General features: G+C 39.8%; 1 protein-coding gene across 2 annotated transcripts in view; it reads left to right on the top strand.

Moving 5' to 3' along the window:
• The window catches only part of LOC115147221 (VPS10 domain-containing receptor SorCS3), a 235,891-nt gene extending 216,350 nt beyond the window's left edge, over positions 1-19,541 (top strand). Inside the window, exons 19-27 of one of the 2 annotated variants that reach the window (XM_029689328.1) lie at positions 2,196-2,382; positions 6,113-6,246; positions 6,998-7,121; positions 7,555-7,667; positions 12,497-12,628; positions 12,945-13,044; positions 14,677-14,782; positions 15,578-15,738; positions 16,189-19,541. In XM_029689328.1, coding sequence (XP_029545188.1) covers positions 2,196-2,382; positions 6,113-6,246; positions 6,998-7,121; positions 7,555-7,667; positions 12,497-12,628; positions 12,945-13,044; positions 14,677-14,782; positions 15,578-15,738; positions 16,189-16,247 — 1,116 coding nt within the window. In that variant the 3' untranslated portion in view covers positions 16,248-19,541. Of the gene's footprint in view, positions 1-2,195; positions 2,383-6,112; positions 6,247-6,997; positions 7,122-7,554; positions 7,668-12,496; positions 12,629-12,944; positions 13,057-14,676; positions 14,783-15,577; positions 15,739-16,188 lie in introns of both variants that reach the window. The other variant, XM_029689327.1, reaches the window with a different exon arrangement.
• The last annotated feature ends 672 nt before the right edge of the window (positions 19,542-20,213 follow it).

Raw genomic sequence — 20,213 nt, 5'->3', positions numbered from 1 at the left:
CTCGCTCCCCTCACTCCCTAGACACTGTTCAACCACCTCACATTAAATTCAGGAGGAATAAGTGCGGTGGTGCTCTGCTCGGTGCGGCGGTGCTTTCCCCCTGCACTGCAGCTAAGAAGTTAGTGTCTCTCCCACGAGGTCTCTCCTGGGCCCAGCAGTCATATTACAGTGTGATGAGTTGAGGAAATTAGGATTTATTTATTTCATTAAGAAAGGCCTCCTCTGATAAGAGAGACATATGCCATGTGGTCAAAACGTTTATGAAATGTATTTTATAAAAATTTCAGTCCCAAAATAATTAAAAACAACTATTACAGGAGGCTAATGGAGGTGAAGAATCTTCATGGCGTCGTGTCTTATGCATTAGGAAAATCCTTCGCTCCTGTTGAATTCAGACTTTAATTTATATTCATGAAGCCCAAGATGGTAGAATTTCTTGGGGAGAGCAAATGAGCCTAAATATTTAATTTGTGGTACTGGGTAGTAAACATGGCAGTTCAGAAACAAAAAATAAAGGAGGGAGGTGGAAGAAAGTTTGATGTTTTGAGAGAGGGATCTGTAGTGATCTGTAGTGTCACACATCAAGGTTTCATGATCACAAAGTGGCCTTATAGCATGTCATGTGTACACCAACCAGATTTACTGTACATTAGCTACCTTATAGTATGTGATGTTTACACCAAACAGATTTACCCAACATTAGCTACACTATAGCATGTAATGTGTACACCAACCAGAACCAATGGAGTCGTCCCAAAGGTGCAAACCCGTCCATCTAGCTCTCCAGGCAGGCTCAATCAAACGCTCAAAGATTTTTGAAGAAAGCAAAAACTATTTGAACCCAGGGATGACACACCATCAGCATGACAGCACTGACAACACACCGTTTATACCATCCTTTGTGTGTTGACATTCACCTGAACAAGAGTCCTTTACACAGTCCTACTGTGTCTGGATCTGAACTATCACAACCCCTTATTGTCAACGAGCACTGCTGTCAAGACCATGACGCTTACCCTATTATGCATTTTGGATTTGGTGGCCCTCTGAGTCAGACGTGGAGCCATGGAGACAAAGCTTGACATTTAGCCAGTAGTCCAGCATCAGTCTCATGCAGATTAGCTAGCGATCCCAGGACATCTCGATAGAGAACTAGAAGTGCCCAGAGAATGTGAACAGAGGTCACCAACAAAAGCCTGAATGACATTGACGCCACTACAGTTCCACACAATAGCTGCCACTGTTATCCCTTTTCTTCCATTCTATTCTGCCTTTCTTTATTTGGCTTATCCATAGTTTATCATTTTCAGTGTACAATGACGTGAAATATACCCCCAGAAGCCTTTCCGTGCTTTCCTACTCTGCTGTGCTTGAAAAGAAGCAAAACAGACAGTGAATAAGGAGAGAGAGAGAGAGACACACACACACACCTCATTAGCGGTAACAGGCAAACACACTGCTCTCACGGTGGGGCAGAATATGAAGCAACCCCAATGTTGGGCTAGTGCTGACTGCGAATGTAGCCCAGCAGTCTGTTGACTAGTGTACCTGCCACCCTACTGTCTCTTGATTACTACACTGCTTCAACCACCCTGTGGTTCTCTCTCTCCATCACACACACACACACACACACTCACCACAGGGACTCATGTCAGACTCAGGATGCACACTGATGTAGAGGTTTCACGACACCATCTGTTGGACTTCTGACAGAAACAGACAATGATGCCCTGCCTGTGCCCATGCATGCTTACTGCTGATTACTGAATGGTACTGTGGGTTTGAGGCATTGTATTGAACCCCATTTTTTCTCCCTTTATTTAACTAGGCAAGTCAGTTAAGAACAAATTCTTATTTACAATGATGGCCTACCAGGGAACAGTGGTTTAACTGCCTTGTTCAGGGGCAGAATGACACATTTTAACTTTGTCAGCTCGGGATTCGATCCAGCAACCTTTTGGCCCAACACTAACCACTAGGCTACCTGCCGCCACAAAACAATGATATGTATTTAAGTCTAGAATAAACAAAAGTACAAGCATCTAGCTGGGCTCTCAAATACAATGGAATTGTTATATATCTTTTTTTATAATGATGAACTTCATCTTAATTTTTTTTTTTTGTCTTTATTTCTGTCTTTTCTGTCTTTCTTTCTTCATCTGTAGTCCTTACTTGAGACTTTACTTGTTTTCAAGGGTGACTCATTGAGAACCAACATCCAACTGGATTTCGGAGATGGCACGGCAGTCTCCTACTCCAACCTGAGCTGGATCGAAGAGGGTATCAGACATGTTTACAAGACGGCTGGGATATTCCGTGTCTCGGCCTTGGCGGAAAACACCCTGGGATTTGATACTACCACGTTGTACCTCCATGTTACGTGTACGTCACCTCTATACATTCATCTATTTTGTCAGGACTATTCAATTCCCGCCATCTAGGAAGTAAGTACTTCTGCTTTTAGTTTGTACTGTACCTGGCAGATAATTGGTCAGTTACTGTGACGTCGGCCATTGATTGGCCAGAGTGGCCGCTCACCTGGTGACCCAGGTCTGAATCTGTCCCTGATTGGAGGGAAAGAATGGAAAACAACAGTGTTGTGGTTCTCAATGATCATAATTGAATACCTCTGCCTCATATTTCTCTGTAAATAGCCACCTTACTAAATATACAGCAGTGTACAATGGAGCCAGTTAAAGGCAAAGTACCAGAATGCTCTGCACATAGAACAGCACATTGATGCTCTCTCTCTTTTCATCTTGTAATGAACAAGCCAGCCAAATGTCAAGTAAATAATAGTGACAAATATAACATGCTTATGTCTAAAACGCTTCAAGAATTATCCAGCTCTTTGAGGTGCAGTGTTTGAATTGCCCCCTTGTCTCTTGACTTGAAAACAGAGGCTTTCGTCAATTAGTGAAGGTGCCATTTAAATGTTATCTCTGGTCGCCACGACACCTTCAATCAGTGTACTTTGATATTATTGATGTCATTGATTCTGCTGGTGTTTTTTTCTCCATGGTTTGGTACAAATTATTATACTTAATTTTTTTTCTTTTACCCTTTTTTCTCCCTAATTTCGTGATGTCCAATTGGTAGTTACAGTCTTATCTCATCGCTGCAACTTCCGTTCGGACTCGGGAGAGGTGAAGGTGGTGAGCCATGCGTTCTTCGAAATATGACCCTGCCAAGCCGCACTGCTTCTTGACACACTGTTCACTTAACCCGGAAGCTAACCGCACCAATGTGTCGGAGGAAACAAAGTCCACCTGGCGATTGCAGTCAGATTGCAGGTGCCCGGTCCACCACAAGGAGTCGCTTGAGCGCAACGGGACAAGGATATCACGGTCGGCCAAACATTCCCCTAACCCGAACAACACTGTGCCAATTGTGCGGCACCTCATGGGTCTCCCAGACCCGGCCGGCTGTGATAAAGCCTGGGATAGTGACGCATCAAGCACTGCAATGCAGTGCCTTAGACCGCTGCGCCACTCGGGAGGCTGTTTGGCACATTTTGAGGGAATTTACAGGGGAGAGAGAGTGCAGATGATGCTTTTAGCAATGTGCCAATCACGATGCCACCACATATTTCAAATTGGAATATTTTTAACACCAGACACAGTGTAGGGAGCCTGACCAAATGACTCACATCACACACACAACACACACACACATGCACATCCGCATAGACACAAACATAAAAGGGGGAGACACACAGATACGCACACATTATCTCTGTCACACAGATCACACACATACAAACACACACAAACATGCATAGACACTAACACACACACATACATGAATACACTGCATGCGTTTGAAAGCTAGGATAAAGATTAGTCTCAGTTAAAACCTCTCTGGGGTATGTGGGACGGTAGCGTCCCACTCGCCAACAGCCAGTGAAATAGCAGAGCGCCAAATTCAAAACAACAAAAATCTCATAATTCAAATTTCTCACACATACAAGTATTATACACCATTTTAAAGATAAACTTCTCGTTAATGCAACCACAGTGTCCAATTTCAAAAAGGCTTTATGGCGAAAGCATAGCATTAGATTATGTTAGGACAGCACCTAGACAAGAAAAACCACACAGCCATTTTCCAAGCAAGGAGAGGCGTCACAAAAACCAGAAATACAGCTAAAATTAATCACTAACCTTTGATGATCTTCATCAGATGGCACTCATAGGACTTCATGTTACACAATACATGTATGTTTTGCTCGATAAAGTTCATATTTATATCCAAAAACCCCATTTTACATTGGCGTGTAATGTTCAGAAAACATTCGGTGAATGAGCACATCAATTTACAGAAATACTCATCATAAACGTTGATAAAATATACAACTGTTATGCATAGAATTAAAGATACACTTCTCCTTAATGCAACCGCTGAGTCAGATTTCAAAAAAGCTTTACGGTGAAAGCACACTTTGCAATAATCTGAGTACAGTGCTCAGACACCAAAACAAGCCATACAGATACCCACCATGTTGTGGAGTCAACAAAAGTCAGAAATAGCATTATAAGTATTCACTTACCTTTGATGATCTTCATCGGAATGCACTCCCAGGATTCCCAGTTCCACAATAAATGTTTGTTTTGTTCGATAAAGTTAATCTTTATGTCCAAATACCTCCATTTTGTTCGCACGTTAGGTTCACTATTCCAAATGCAGAAGGCGCGTGCACTAAAGTCCAGACGGAAAGTCAAAAGAATTCTATTACAGTTTGTAGAAACATGTCAAACGATGTGTAGAATCAATCTTTAGGATGTTTTTATCATAAATCCTCAAAAATATTCCAACCGGACAATTCCTTTGTCTTCATAAAGGAAAGAGAACTGAGCTTGTGCTCATGGCCGCGGGCATAACTAAAATAATGGCCGACTACCAGACACCTGACTGAAACAGCTCTTATTCGCTCCCCATTCACAGTGGAAGCCTGAAACAATGTTCTAAAAACTGTTGACATCTAGTGGAAGCCTTAGGAAGTGCAATATGACCCCATAGACACTGTATATTTTATAGGCAATCACTTGAAAAACTACAAACCTCAGATTTCCACACTTCCAGGTTGGATTTGTTCTCAGTTTTTTGCCTGCTATATGAGTTCTGTTATACTCACAGACATCATTCAAACACTTTTAGAAACGTCAGAGTGTTTTCTATCCAAATCTACTAATTATATGCATATTCTAGCTTTTGGGCCTGAGTAGCAGGCAGTTTACACTGGGCACGCTTTTCATCCGGACGTGAAAATACTGCCCCCTACCCCGATGTAGTTAAAGAGGATAAGAGTTAACAGAAGCCTAGGTGGAGACGTACACGCCAGAATGCAGAGTCACACCACTGTCAGCCGGAGTTTTACTGTTAAAATACCTTGTTATATCTCTCTCCTACAGGAACCTTCACCACTTAGATCACGATAATGCCACGTACACCCACGTCAGCTCCCATTACGGTCTCAGCATGGCAGACCACAGTATTACTCACAAGGTATCACGTCAAAAACATGATAACACCAACGTGTTTTAAGTCGAGAATAAATCTTGTTCTTCAACTAAATTCCAACAAAACCATAAAACATTATGACAGTCATAACATTTGTTGAGGAAGATTTCATTCACCTTCCCTTTTCAGCTAAAGTATTCTTATTGAAAAGAAGATCCCACACACTACACCAGTGATAATGATAAGTGATACTGGCAAGCGCAGTGTGGGAGATCTTCTTTTCTCTAATTCTTCATTTAAGACGGTTGCTATTTATTTTTTCCCACGCAACTGTAAAAGTAATCTTCGGATGTGCCAGTGCTTTTCATTTTTAAACAAAAAATAATCTAAAAACAATATTTTGCTGTGCGAGTGATTTTCATATTGTGAAGTAGGCAGTCTCAAGCAATGTCCATGTAATTACAATTATATATGGAGTCTGAATCATCGAATACTGAGTCTGAATCATCGAATACTGAGTCTGAATCATCGAATACTGAGTCTGAATCATAAAATACTGAGTCTGAATCATCCACTGCTGAGTCTGTATTATCCAATACTGACTCTGTATTATCCAATACTGAATATGAATCATCCTCTGTGTTTGTATCAGGTCCTGTGGAACATGTCCAGTTGCTGGCTCCATTTGTGGCTATCAAGAACAAAGAAGTAAACCTAACAGCAGTGGTGTGGCCCATCCACTCCAGGACCCTCAACTACTTCTGGTGGCTGGGGAACAGCACTGAGGTAAACTAGACTTAAAACACTTGGTGTACAGAGAAGCGAGCCTATGACATGAGCCCTGTGGGACTCCAGTGTTGTGTATAGTATTCAGTATATGTGGGTTACCAGCTGTACAACATTAGTAGAGGTAAACTGACACTATTCAAAAGGGGTCTTACCTTATAATGTCATATAGTGTACAGTACATGTACTGCAGTGGTGGCTGGAGTCACTGTAACTAAATCGGAGGACAGGCTTATTGTAATGGCTGGTACGGAATCAGTGGAACAGCATCGAACACATCAAAGACATGGTTTCCATTCCAGTTCCATTCCACTTCAGCCATTACTATGAGCTGTCCTCCCTTCAGTAGCCTTCACTGATGTATATATGGGGTATACATGATGTCTATGGTATTACATACATTGACCTTTTCATTGACCTCCTATTATTGAAGATGACTACAATAGAGGCAGAGCAGTCTCTGATTTTGTATTTTGTTCAGACATCTTATTAGTTTGTCATGAGTTATGACCTTAGCTGCATTGGTTCTAGGTCTTATGGGGAAGATGTTTGTTCGGGTTTTACTCAAGTCAGAATTTGGACAACTCTCACTACCCAAGTCAGAAGTTATGACTACTCTTAGTGAGAAGTTGAAGGAGAAGTTGTTATCATCTGAAATGGGTTTGTTTCATGTTCTGGGGTTTTAGGTAAAGTGATTATGACCTGATCAAAGTGTGATCATCCATTTTGTCCATGTTCCTTCTTCCTCCAGCCGGTGATCAGCTTAGATGGGAGCATCTCGTACACCTTCACCAGCGAGGGAATGAACACTGTTACAGTCCAAGTGTCTTCAGCCAACGCCATACTGCAAGACACCAAGACGATAGCAGTTCAAGGTAAAGATCAGTTCTCTCTCTCTCTCTCTCTCTCGCTCTCTCTCTCTCTCTCTCTAATCAAATTATTCTGCTTGATGTAATGCTAATTAGCACATCTAGCAGGCATCTCACTTGGTATGCAACGTTTGAGGGTACTTTACATTTGAATATGTCAGGATATGCGAAAGGGGACATTTCCCCAATTATCTAAGAAATCACTTGTGCAAGCAATCAACTCCACTTGTCAAACCATGAGCACATGCATACTGTACGGCCACACACCAACATCTCTGTCAGATTTCCCACCCGTCAGAAGACAGTTAGAGGGACACAGCCAGAACTAAGGACAGTGGGGAATGAGGGGGATACCTTGAGAATAATGCACCTAGATCAGGGGCTGAATTATCAGTATGTTTCTGTTTCTCCCCTGGGTCTCTCTCTCTCTTTCTGACAGAGTTCTTCAAATCTCTGCTTTTATCTTTCTCCCCTAATCTGGACGAGTACAACCCTGATGTCCCCGAGTGGAGACAGGATGTGGGGAGAGTCATTAAGAAGGCTCTGCTCCAAGTAAGTGTGAATTCATTCCATCTCTCTTTTCTCCCTCTCTCTTGTCTCTTCCTATCCTCTGAGACACTTTGGCATTCACCCTCGGGCTGTCCTATGATTCGTTATCACACAGGTGCGAGAGGCTCGGCTTCTTCTTCTCCCCTCGAGGCAGCTTGATAAGCACGAACAGAAGTTGAAGCAATGAAATGCGTTCTTTAGGAATTAGCCTGGAATGAAGGAGATCTAGGCATTACCGTGACATTGGATGTGCTTAGTATCTGTGGAGGAGGGCTAGCACTGATATGTCATATTTAAGTGAGTTATTCTTCCACTTTGTGTGTTGGTTTAGGCCTTTAGTGTGAAACCTGTGTTTTCACCTATTCCACAGTTGATTTGACATGAGAGGTGCCTCAGGCGAGCTAGTCTGAGAGCCAGTGGAGGGAGCTACTGTGATGGAGGACAGGGTGAGGCTTTGTGAGGGATAAAGTGCACCTTATCACCTGGCATTCTGGGAGCCACATACTATGTTCATTGCAGTATAGTATAGCATCAGCCAATTGAATTGTGTTAAACAGAGGGACACACTCAGTTAAAGTTATATATCTACCTTGGGCTATTAATTGTTAGCCTCAATAGAGTTTTACAGCACCACTTTTCATACAGAAGGTTTTGTTATACAACCTTTAAGGCCTATTCATCCATGTACTGCTAGAGTGGCTATAGGGTTCATAGCCTAGATATTGTGCAACAATCGTCATACAAAGTGTTATTAGAATTTTTACCTTCATTTATTTTAAAATTTTCTGCGGTTCACATTCAGTTCACCTTCAAAATGAAACATATTCTGTTGTGTCAAGGTAAACAAATCCACACAATAAAGCCAAGACGAGGAAAAGGAGAAGGTTCAGCAAAATTGCAATTAAGGTCAGGGTCCATTAAACTGCAGTGTTGCCGTACTACAGTACAGCTCTATGGTTGACAATAGGGAAAGTCAGGCAGGGCTGCACTGTTGCTCCTCGGCTGATTCCAACCCAATGCCTAATAGATTTTTGAATGGGGAGTTCAGTAATAGTAGCTATTTTAGTTATTTTCCAAAATCATTCCATCTCCGCTTTTTCTTCTTTCCTCCCCCTGCGGAACATGGAAGATGCTGAAGGCTCACGCTCAGGTTCCAGACAGTGACTGTCGGCAAATTCATATCATTTTGTATGTTTCGCAGAAGCCCCCCCTGGTTTCACCACCAGCTGTTAATGCACCTATCAGTGTGGTGAAAGAGTTTAACATGTCCTCTTTTTTTCCCTATGAGAGAGCACTTCTTCTGGGCATCCCTTTCTTATCCCCCCCCCCCGTGGGTAACGACTGTGTATACTTGCCTTTACAGAATAAAATCATAGATATAGGTGAATCATCATAACATATTTATAACAGCATTGTTGAAAATAATGCACTATGGAAGGAGTTATGAAAATAGAATAACCCAGTATTGTCAAGTTCATGACGAATGAAAAACAGAATCCACGTCTTGGTGTGTTTACAATAGTAATTAGTAATCAACCACTGTCTCATCTTATTTATTTAGCTTTGCATACAGTAAGATTGTGAGGAAGCCGCTCCAAAGTGTTTGCTGTTAAAATATTAAAGCGACAAGATACAGACTTGAAAAGGTGGTTTTTCAGCCAAATTTGGGCATGGACAAAGTTCCCTCCAAAACACTCACTCATCTCACTCATTCTGACTCACCTACTCTCCTCCCGAAACCCAGATCAGATTTTTCACTCCTGCCAATGAGTTTTGGGGGCACAAAATGCCAGCACTACCCAAGCACACAGAGCCAGAAGGCTTTTTAGAGTAATGAGTGATCGCAAAAAGAACAAATATGGGCTGAGTGTATTGATTTTTACAGGTGCATCCTATCCCCTTCCATCTCCCATTCCCTCTCCCATTCCTTACCTCTTTTCCCTCATTGCAAGTCATTCCTTTGCTCTATATTTGTCCACTACTTTTCTACTCAAATAGTGATTTTAAGGCTTGATAATTGATGTTCTTCAAGTGTATGTGACTCGTCGACTACACCACTCCATTGTCCGCCAGTAGCCAAATAGAGAACCCATAAAAACATTAGTGGCTTTTTAAATGGACACTGATTTGCTGGTTGGAACCCTGTGCCTCGCTGGTAATCTAAATTGGATAAAGGACATTATAAAGAAAAACATTTAGTAGTAGCTATGTGGAAGTCATGGAAAAACAGTTGTTTTGCAAGACATACTCTTCCCATCAAGAAAGAAATACACTTTTGCAAAAACATGGAGGTTGAGTTTAGATTGAAAAAAGTTCAACACTTTATTTGACACCTAGGATCATATCATGTTATGTCACAGTCATAGTCTTGTCATAGTTTGTCATAAAAGCTAAAACAACTTTGCATTATTTTAAGGCTGGTTATGACATCTACATAAGAGTGTCAAAACCCACAAAACCTACCACACAAAGCAAATCATTCCATTACCCCGTAGCCTACTTGTAAACAATATGTTTATGTTATATTACATTTTCTAAAATTGACCAAATTAAATTGCCCACACATTGATGTCAGACATGTACCTACCCAATGCACTGTTGCTCTTGACTGGGATGAATGCAGGAGCAGATTTCAGAAGTAGGCCAAGACACCCTCTTTTTGACTGATGACTGACATAAGGGCATGTACGTGATAGGCCTATCTGGCTTATATGATTATGATGGTCATAATGCTTCTTGAGTGTCATAAAGTGCATTTTCTTAGTCCAAGTAAAGTGACAAAGGATGGTCATAATGCTTCTCGACAGTGTCATAATGTCACAACGTCCACAGAAGGTGGCGCCTCTCCTCGGTCGGGCGGTGCTCGGCGGTCGTCGTCGCCGGCCTACTAGCTGCCACTGATCTGTGTTTCAGTGTCTGTTAGTTATGTCTGTTTTTTGATTGCACCTGTTTCGTGTTTGTCATTAGTGGGGGGGTATTTAGTCTGTCTGTGTTTAGTTAGGATTCGTGCGGGATTGTTCTTTGTTACGTGTGGTGTTATAATGTTTGGTTTACGACTTATTGTATAGGCATTAGGGTTGCCGGGCTGCGCCCCGTCTGCCTTTTTGAGCGGAGCTTCTTTTAGTCTTTTTGACTGTTGTGCTCCCAGCCGTATATGGATTTTGCCCTTGGATGTATTAAATCAAGTTTGTTCCAACGGACCTGTCTCCTGCGCTTGACTCACCCTTAAAACTGTTCTATCCGCCCGTGACACATAAAGTGGATTTTCTTAGTCCAAGTAGAGTAACACAAGATGTGTAATGTGTATTTTCCATAAGGTATTCAAAATATGAGGGAAAAAAATACATGATCGTAAAGAATTCATTACAACAACAACATCAAAGGATTTAACTCTAAATTGTACATTTATTTTTTCCCTGCCAAGAAACTTCCTTTTTCCTTTCTCCATTTTTCCACTGGGCTTCCCTTCCTGCTTCTTTTCCTCCAATGTATGAGGCTCGCACTGCAGTTAACAGTTTGAATGTCTCCACCCTAGTGGTAGCGCTACATATACATGTATATAATGTTGTGAACAAACAAACTTTGATTCCAAAATCTGGAACATTTTTGTTGTTGTAAGGGTAATAATATAAGCCAGATAGGCCTATTACATACATAACCGCCAGTCATAAGTTCCAAAGAGGGTGTTTTCTCCTTCTCCTGTATTTATCCCAGTCATCAGTGACAAAGCATTGGGCTAGGCACATATTTGAATTCAATGTGTGCACAATTACAATGGTAATAAAATGGACAATTTAAGAAAAGTTATATAACATACTATTTACAAGTAGAATGAATTGGTCTGCCTTGTGTGGTAGATGTCATAAAATATTGTAATATACAATACCAGTCAAAAATTTGGACACAGTTTTTCTTTATTTTTACTATTTTCTACAATGTAGAATAAGAGTGAAGACATCAAAACTATGAAATAGCACATATGTAATCATGTTGTAACCAAAAAAGTGTTAAACAAATCAAAATATATTTGAGATTTGAGATTTTTCAAAGTTGCCACCCTTTGCCTTGATGACAGGGCTATTTTCTGTACACCTCCCCTCCCTTGGCACAACACAACGGATTGGCTCGAACGCATTGGGAAGGAAAGAAATTCCACAAATTAACTTTTAACAAGGCACACCTGTTAATTGAAATGCATTCCATGTGACTACCTCATGACGCTGGTTGAGAGAATGCCAACAGTGTGCAAAGCTGTCATCAATGCAAAGGGTGGCTACTTTGAAGAATCTAAAATCTAAAATATATTTTGGTTTGTTTAACACGTTTTTGGTTACTACATGATTCCATATGTGTTATTTCATAGTTTTGATGTATTCACTATTGTTCTACAATGAAAAACCCTTGAATGAGTAGGTGTGTCCAAACTTTTGACTAGCACTGTATGTCACAACACGTCTAAATATATGTGTCATAACAGTGCTATGACAATGTTATGACAGGTTATGTCAACTGTTATGACATATGGTTAAAACCGCGTCATAACGTGTTATGATGCGAGGTGTCAAATAAAGTGTAACAGAAAAAGAAAGTAGTATTTATGCTGACTTGTCATCTATTGGTTTGGTGACATATTGTAGTGTTGTTTACATGGAGGTTGTATTGGTTATTAACACATCTTGGTCAAGCCCAAATCTTTTTCATTGTCACCTCCCTCTCCTTTGATTTCAAACTTGTTAAATATGTATATAATGTAAGGGCAGTGTATTTGACTGTAGACAATGAATGCCATACAAGTATGAACTTATTGTAACAGTATTGTCCATTGTCAACAGGTGTCAGACTTTCAAGAGGATCAGCTATTGGTTGCAGTGTTTCCAGGTGTGCCAACGGCCGCTGAGCTCTTCCTGTTACCACACAAGAACCAATCAGAGGGCAGGAAAAAGAGCGAGGAGGAGCTAGAGCAGGTATGGGATAGTTAGATTGGACAATGACATTTTGAGTGTCATTGTAATTCTGTCATGGCATGTATGACAAATTGTTTCCAATCCTTCACGCCAATTCACACAATAGGATAAATGCATTGTCATGGCTGAAATGACACACACATGCAGACATTAATTTTATATGCTTAGTCCGACAATTGATACAACTGAACCAATGTGGTGGGTGTCATGACGAAACAGCAAATATTATTTAATTATGCATTGTGTGTGAATTGAAAGAGCTGAAAAGTGTGAGAATTGTTTGACTAAATTATGCTTCTTTCATCTCCTCCAACAGATCTCTGAGATACTTGCCAGCGCTCTGAACCAGAATCTGGTGGAGTTTGAGCTAAAGCCAGGAGCAAGAGTAATTGTTTACATCACACAGCTAACTTTGGGTAAGGAAAGAAGTTAGTATCAAGATAATTACATATATTAACTCTATGTACTTGCATGAGAAATCCTTATTTTCTCTACATATTCTCCTGTTTTTCAGCTGTGTTTGTTTCTTTTTGTGATGTCATAAATGCAATGTCATTTACTGGAGCTAACGTCTTCATATTTGTATAGCATAAACCAAACACATTTTTTGTTCTGTATTTAACATGTGTTATATGTTTGTCACCACCTTGGGTGTATGAAGATTGGAGGGGAGGAAAGGGAGAATGGATTTTATTTTAAGTGGAACCCCTTGAGACAATTGATATTTTATATCTGCCATCAAGACGCCCAACATCTGTTCACTGTCTTTTACAGCCATCCAACCACAAAATGAGTGTTGCACTGAGTATAATTATGTTGATTGTTTAGTCCTTGAGAAAAGGACATAAAAAGACATGTTTGGTTCACAATGCATGCAACAATCGGAATCTCCTAAAAATAACCAACAACATTACACCAGTTTGAGTATTGGCTCAAAATGAGACAAACAAATAACTACTCTTGGCTGCAATTAAAATGCTTTGCCAGCTTCCACCCAAAACCAACACAAATCCTCTTTCACAATGGAAAAGATTCTCAGATGAGAGTATTGAATGAATACAGAGCAGTAGTCCAGCCTTCTACTACAGTATATACTCATACTACACCACACTTACTACAGCAGCTGGGTCCACATGGAAGAGTTGAGGAATAAAGTTGGAAGTGCCCTTAAGGAAAAACCACATGATTTCACATGTGGAAAATCACATAAACTGTAACTTTTTGGAACTCTTCACGTTTTTTTTCTGTAAGGGTGAAGGTGGGGGTTGGAGATAGGATTGCCAGGTTTGACAGGTCTAATAGTACATATTTTGAAGGTTCTATTAGCCACATAATCCCAGTGAGAACACGTAGCCTTGAGCTGGCAGTTTGTGGCTTAAAGGACTAGGTATACACAAGCAGGTCTGCGGGTGCTGGACCGTAAAATGTGTGTGTGTGTGTGTGTGTGTGTGTGTGTGTGTGTGTGTGTCAAGGATGTGTAATACCACAGAGAGAGGTGTTAAATAGTTTAATCAGCACCACATACTTCCAGTTTATTCCACAGTAAGTGTTGCTGTGTTGCACTTTATTTGTGACAGTTGACGTTGTAAAAGGCTTGCTTTAACCATAATTTAGCATTCACCTCTGAATATAAATGCTGCTATGCTTGTTTAAAGCCAATGTCTTTTAGTTGGAGAAAAGGCAAACATTGAGAAATAGTAATTACACGCAATCACAGCCTTTTAAATTTGGGATATTAAAAATGCACTATCATTGCCTTGGATCGACCCATAATAAAAAAAAGGATTTATTTACTTTAATCAACAAATTGATTCAAGTAAAGCATATTCATTGACTGTATGTAGCCCTACTGTAGCAGACTATTTTGATGCAAAATATATATCTCAACTGTACTCCATGGTTGTTATTAGTGATACAATATTATACAGTATAGGATCAATATTGGCAATGAGGCAAGTAAATCTCCAAGGCATTCCCAGATTAGCCTTTATTGTGTTGGTCTGTTCTTGTTATGTTTAACGTTCATCTTTCTCTACCCTCTGTTACAGCACCCTTGGTGGATTCCATCCCGAGACACAGCAGTTCAGCCATGCTGATGCTCCTATCAGTAGTATTCCTGGGTTTAGCAGTGTTTCTCATCTACAAATTCAAGAGGTATGTACAGTACTTTATGATTATATCTTTGAACACTATATGGCAGCACTGCTCGAATAACCTGCTATCATCATTAATAATGCATAGATTGGTAGGGCCTGCATCAATCAACAATGAACTAATGACGTTCCTTTGAAGTAACTTTTCAAATTTCCTTTATACTGTAGATGTAGTAAACAGATTTAGAGTGATTTGGATGCATGAGGCACGTGTGTGAATCAGTGATGTTATGTTAAGAAAATTATCATTAAATTGCTTAATATGCTGTTGCCATACTTTGGCTGTTAGTAGCTGAATTATTAAAATGATTTTTCTCTAAAAGTCTGCTGAAAACGCATCAATTATGCATATGGAAATTCCCACATTAATCTAAAGAAGAAACAGATTTATTGAAATGTCACACACGACAAAGCAAAACAATTAAGTAACAAAATGACTTGTAATTTGAAAGAAATTGAAGTACGAGTGGATGAAACAAATTTCTAGTCATAAATATAAATGGGGAAATGTTTTTCTGAGATTATACAAAATGTATATGCATCAGGATTACAGTCTTATATCACTACATTGATGTCATATGGGGATTTAACGATTTATAGATTAAGATTTTCTTAGTTAGATATCTAGTGGCTTCATGATAATAGGGGGATTAATATAGCTTTGTCAACATACCAACTCTGAACAAAAAGTGTAATATACATCTTTGAGAAATGCTGCCAATGGGACGGACCATCATTGAATAGTGATTCCCTTTTTTAACATGGCTGTTGTCTGTCTACATTTACCAATCTGCAGAAAAATCCCCTGGATGAACATATACGCGGAGGTGAACCAGGAGAAAGAGCAGGAGATGATCGGTTCGGTTAGCCAGAGTGACAGCACACCTAAGACCACCTTCAGTGAGTTCTCTACGCCCAAAGAAGTCAAGGAGAAGGAGATGGACGCCAGAGTTAAACGTAAGATACATACATAGACTGATAAATCGTTTTTGAATAGCACATTGCTAATTTGGTGACTATGAACTTCCAACAATATTACACATACTTTGTCCAAATTAATTTTATTGGACTAAAACACATATGGGTCATATCTCCATGTATAACAATGTTGACTTTTGACCTGCAGTGTATAAAGTCTACATTGTTTCTTTACATGGCATTAACTGGTGGGGAAAAGGAGGAGTACTGTATCTTCAGAAGAAAACAAGGAAACAAACGAACCAATGGGTCAGCCACTAATGTCCCACTTAAGAAACAAGAGCTTAAGAGCTTTTGATAAGACATCGTAATGAAACCCCAGTAATTAACAGGCAGTATCAATGTCAAGGTAGGTACTTGTTTCACAGACATCAAAGCCTCTACTACCAGTGGACTAACCTATGTTGTGTTTTTTTCTCTTTACCCCAGGTCGAATTGGAAATGCCTGCGAGAGCACAAGGGAGATTCCTAACTGTACTAGCGTGTAAAGCCAGGGAAGTAATGCAACAAATGTGTACAGACTTAAAGTATTGCCATTTTGAGGGTTCGCTCTTTTCTGGTTTGTTTTGTAATTTCTCAAACACAACCCCAATGTTAATAGTTTTCTAAGGACCTCATTTATACCGAAGTGCATGGGTGTCTTGTTTGATAGCATCTATGCGGCAAATTTGAAATCAATCCACTAAATAAGACACGTTTTAATAAAAGTATAAGCTACATAGGCCTACTGTAACACAATTTGGATTATAAAGAAAGGTTTAATTTTCAGTCCGTAATTGTCTTATTTCATGGACATTTCTCAAAGCCTTTATCAAAACCTATGAAGAGAGTTATGTACATTTCTTAACGTTTTAGTTTTCATGAGGCCTAGGAGTTTTTGTCTGTATGGGCCATTATGTCTAGGTCTCCGATCTAACAGGGAATATTATTGAAATTGTACCATATTATCTTTAGATATCTGTTATCGCTCTGTATATAATATATGTATATTTACTTTTCACACGCTTGTAGTAAAGTACAATGCCGAACACAGGAGATCTAGTCATGGCCTGTTATCAGTTCTTAAAAGTGTGTTAAAAAGCAAGATGTTACTTATAGAAAGAGTCCAACTTTGTTTTTAATGAGGTCCTTGACTTGTGCATGTTATTATTAAGGACGAAATGTATGTGTTGTAGATAAGCAAGTGTTGTAAATAGTTATTTTCTATTAATTAATTTTTAAATACAGTATATATAAAGACTTGCATATTATTCATTTAGTTTATTTATGGCTATACAATGTATCTGTCTTGTACAAAGTGTTTAACTGTTAAGATGGGCATCATTTTCTAAATATCAAACCGCCACCCCTGCTTGAAATGAAATAAAACACAGAATTGGTGGTAATTTTTACCTGCATCTCAACAGTTAAACTCTTTGTAACAGACGACACTTGCCATAAACATCATGGGATTATTTCTATTGTTTGCCCTTTGAATGTAACGAGAAAAGTGGAATCAACCATTTATGATTCATGGATATCATTTGTGTCTGACTCATCAAGATGATCCCACATTGTTGTACATGTCAGTTGTTATTACTGATGAGTATATTGTATAAGGCCCATCAGCGTGACAAGGACAAGTAGCTTCGGGGTATTTTGCAGTTCTATAGTTTATCAAGTCTTTTGCTGGCATCTATTCATAGAGTGTTCTATCTCTGTAAAGCATATCAACTCTCATAGAGTTTCAAGGTAATCTTCTCAAACATTATCTCTCAAACATTATTTCCATACAAGAAGGGAACAAAACAACTTTGTGTTGACTTTCCACTCATCTGATGAGGTGTCTCGAGTAAAAACTACACAAGACAATGATTTTAAACCACCATCCCATCCATATGAGTCTTATCAAATTATTCCACTATCAACACATTTCATCAGCTTCATTTAGAAGTTAGAAACCAACACACAATAGTGTACATGCTATCTAGTACCTAGTTTCCTCCACTCCACTGCTGTGCAATGCAGTCCTCTGAAAGCTGTCACTAGCAGGAGTAGCAGGAGATCCAGTCACGCACAGGTCCCTGGCAGCAGGTGTAGCCAGTCTGGCAGTAAGCGGAGATGGGTGGATGATTAAGCACCGAATTCACCATGCCGAGTGAGCTATCCCACAATGCCGTGCCTGGAGTCAGCACGTGATGACACACAGGAGAGTGAGAGGAGAGAAGGGCGGGAATGTTTAGAGATTGTTTGTTGCAAAAGGAAAGTGATTCCCATGATCGTGTATATACGTGTGTTCGGTAGTAAAGGAAAGAGGTGGAGCTTCTGTATCTGTAGTCCCTTGTTACATTGTAACTAGAGTGGTGTTACATTCTAATTTATGATTTATCAAACTCCCTCTACAGAGGCATTCTTCCTGACAGGACATAACAAAGCAACACATTGTTTTGTTGTACGTACGATAATTGCATCATCCTCACACATCTGACTGTCCCTATTTTGTTTGTTGTTGACAACTCCTTTTAATGTTCTCAATGTCACCCCGGGTTTGTTCAAATACTTATTAAAAAGAAAGATTAACGTAGTGACAGATAACGGGAACATTAAAGGGTTTTTCTTTGTGTCACCTCTGCCACCACCAGTTCCTAAGGTGACTCCTCCTCTGCCTCCACTGGCAGACAAAGCTGAACTGGCTGGGCTAAAAGGTCACTCAGAGGTCATCCACATATATAATTCCTTTTATTTCTCCTGAATTTTTTCGGAAAGACTTTCCTTTGACATGTAAGGCAATTATAGTGGTGGATTACAACCATTCATCCCATGAGCCTCGAAGCTCCTTTAACCCTATGAGCGGGAAACATGCGTTGGCATTTTTGCCTTGGTTGTCGATCATTCAACAGTGCTGTTCTTCAGACATCCTTCAGAGGCAAAACCTGTTTTGAAATATATTTGTCTGTACTGCTGCAGGTTTGTAGGGAAAGTAGTTGGGTTTTGTTACATTTGTTACAGTTTGTGTGCTTATTTATTGGTTTAGATATTTTATTCTGCAATGTACGTTTTAATAGTTTTCTCTTGTGTTCATTGCTTTACATCAGATTCTATTAAGCTGGTTTGATTATTTTTTGGTGCAAATGTTGAATAAGATTATCTATGAAATCTGAAATGGAAACAAGAATGTGGGAAAGGGAAATTAAGAAATGTTAGTGTACATAGATGCATTAATGAGGTCAGTGGAATTTGTCTACATTTAGGCTATTGTTTATATGTGTATTTCATACTTTGTTGAGGTAGAAATCGGAGTATAATGCTTGTATGGATGTCATCGTGACCAATCAACTGCATAACAGTTAAAAACGACTTTGACTACCACCACCAATTTCTGTATAATAGCTATCCTACCAGTCTATACGAACGAACGTTAGCATTTAGCAGTCACTTCTTCAAACCTGAAAAGGGAAAAGTTCTAAATGTTATGCAGCCAAAACAGCAAAACATACGCAAATCACACTTTAGTAACCACTTAGTGGGCCTGTTACAGTATATCAATCATGATGGATTTGACAACTCTCTACTTTGTTAGATCAGAGTTGTTGAATGTGCGCTAATCCCCACGGTCTGTGTTCCATTGACCTCTTTACCGCATGTATTATGATTCTAAGGGCAGACCATTGTAATACTCCTCATTGCACAAATGCATGCATCATCAGTACTGTTCTGTTTCATCTTTATTTCAATATTTCTACTGTTAAGAAACTGTCATTTTGAAATTGTTTCAAATAAATGTATTTTTCTACATCAAGGCATTTCTCTCTGTGTAATGGAATTCTTAAAACTCTGAGAAGGGTAATAGGAGGTGATCTGCACTGCATAATAAACTGACTTTCTTATTGCTATATCCCACACGTTACTGTGTGTGTGTCTGCTTGTGTGTTTCGATCCTCTCTCTCTGTCTCTCTCTGTCTCTCTCTGTCTCTCTCTGTCTCTCTCTGTCTCTCTCTCTGTCTCTCTCTCTCTCTCTCTCTCTCTCTCTCTCTCTCTCTCTCTCTCTCTTTCACGCACTTGCTGTCTCGACCTCTGAACGCTCGGCTATGAAAAGCCAACTGACATTGACTTCTAAGGTGCTGAGCGGTTGCACCCTCTATAACCACTGTTTATATTATTAGACCCTGCTGGTCATCTATGACCATTTGAACAGCTTGAGGAATGATCTAGCCTTTATGGCCATGTACTCTTATAATCTCCAACCGGCACAGCCAGAGGAGGAGCCACCGCTCAGAGCCTAGTTCCTCTCTAGGTTCCTTCCTTTCTAGGGAGTTTTTCATAGCCACTATGCTTCCACATCTGCATTTTTTTGCTCGTTGGGGGTTTAAGGCGTGCTATCTCTATAAGCACATAGTGACAACTGCTGATGTAAAAAGGGCTTTATAAAATAAATGTGATTGATTGATGCGTGTTAAAATGACATTAGGCAGGTC

Source organism: Salmo trutta, chromosome 14, assembly GCF_901001165.1.
Source record: "Salmo trutta chromosome 14, fSalTru1.1, whole genome shotgun sequence".
Lineage (NCBI taxonomy): Eukaryota > Metazoa > Chordata > Actinopteri > Salmoniformes > Salmonidae > Salmo > Salmo trutta.
Note: the sequence above shows the minus strand (reverse complement) of the source record. Positions and strands in the feature narration are given on the sequence as shown.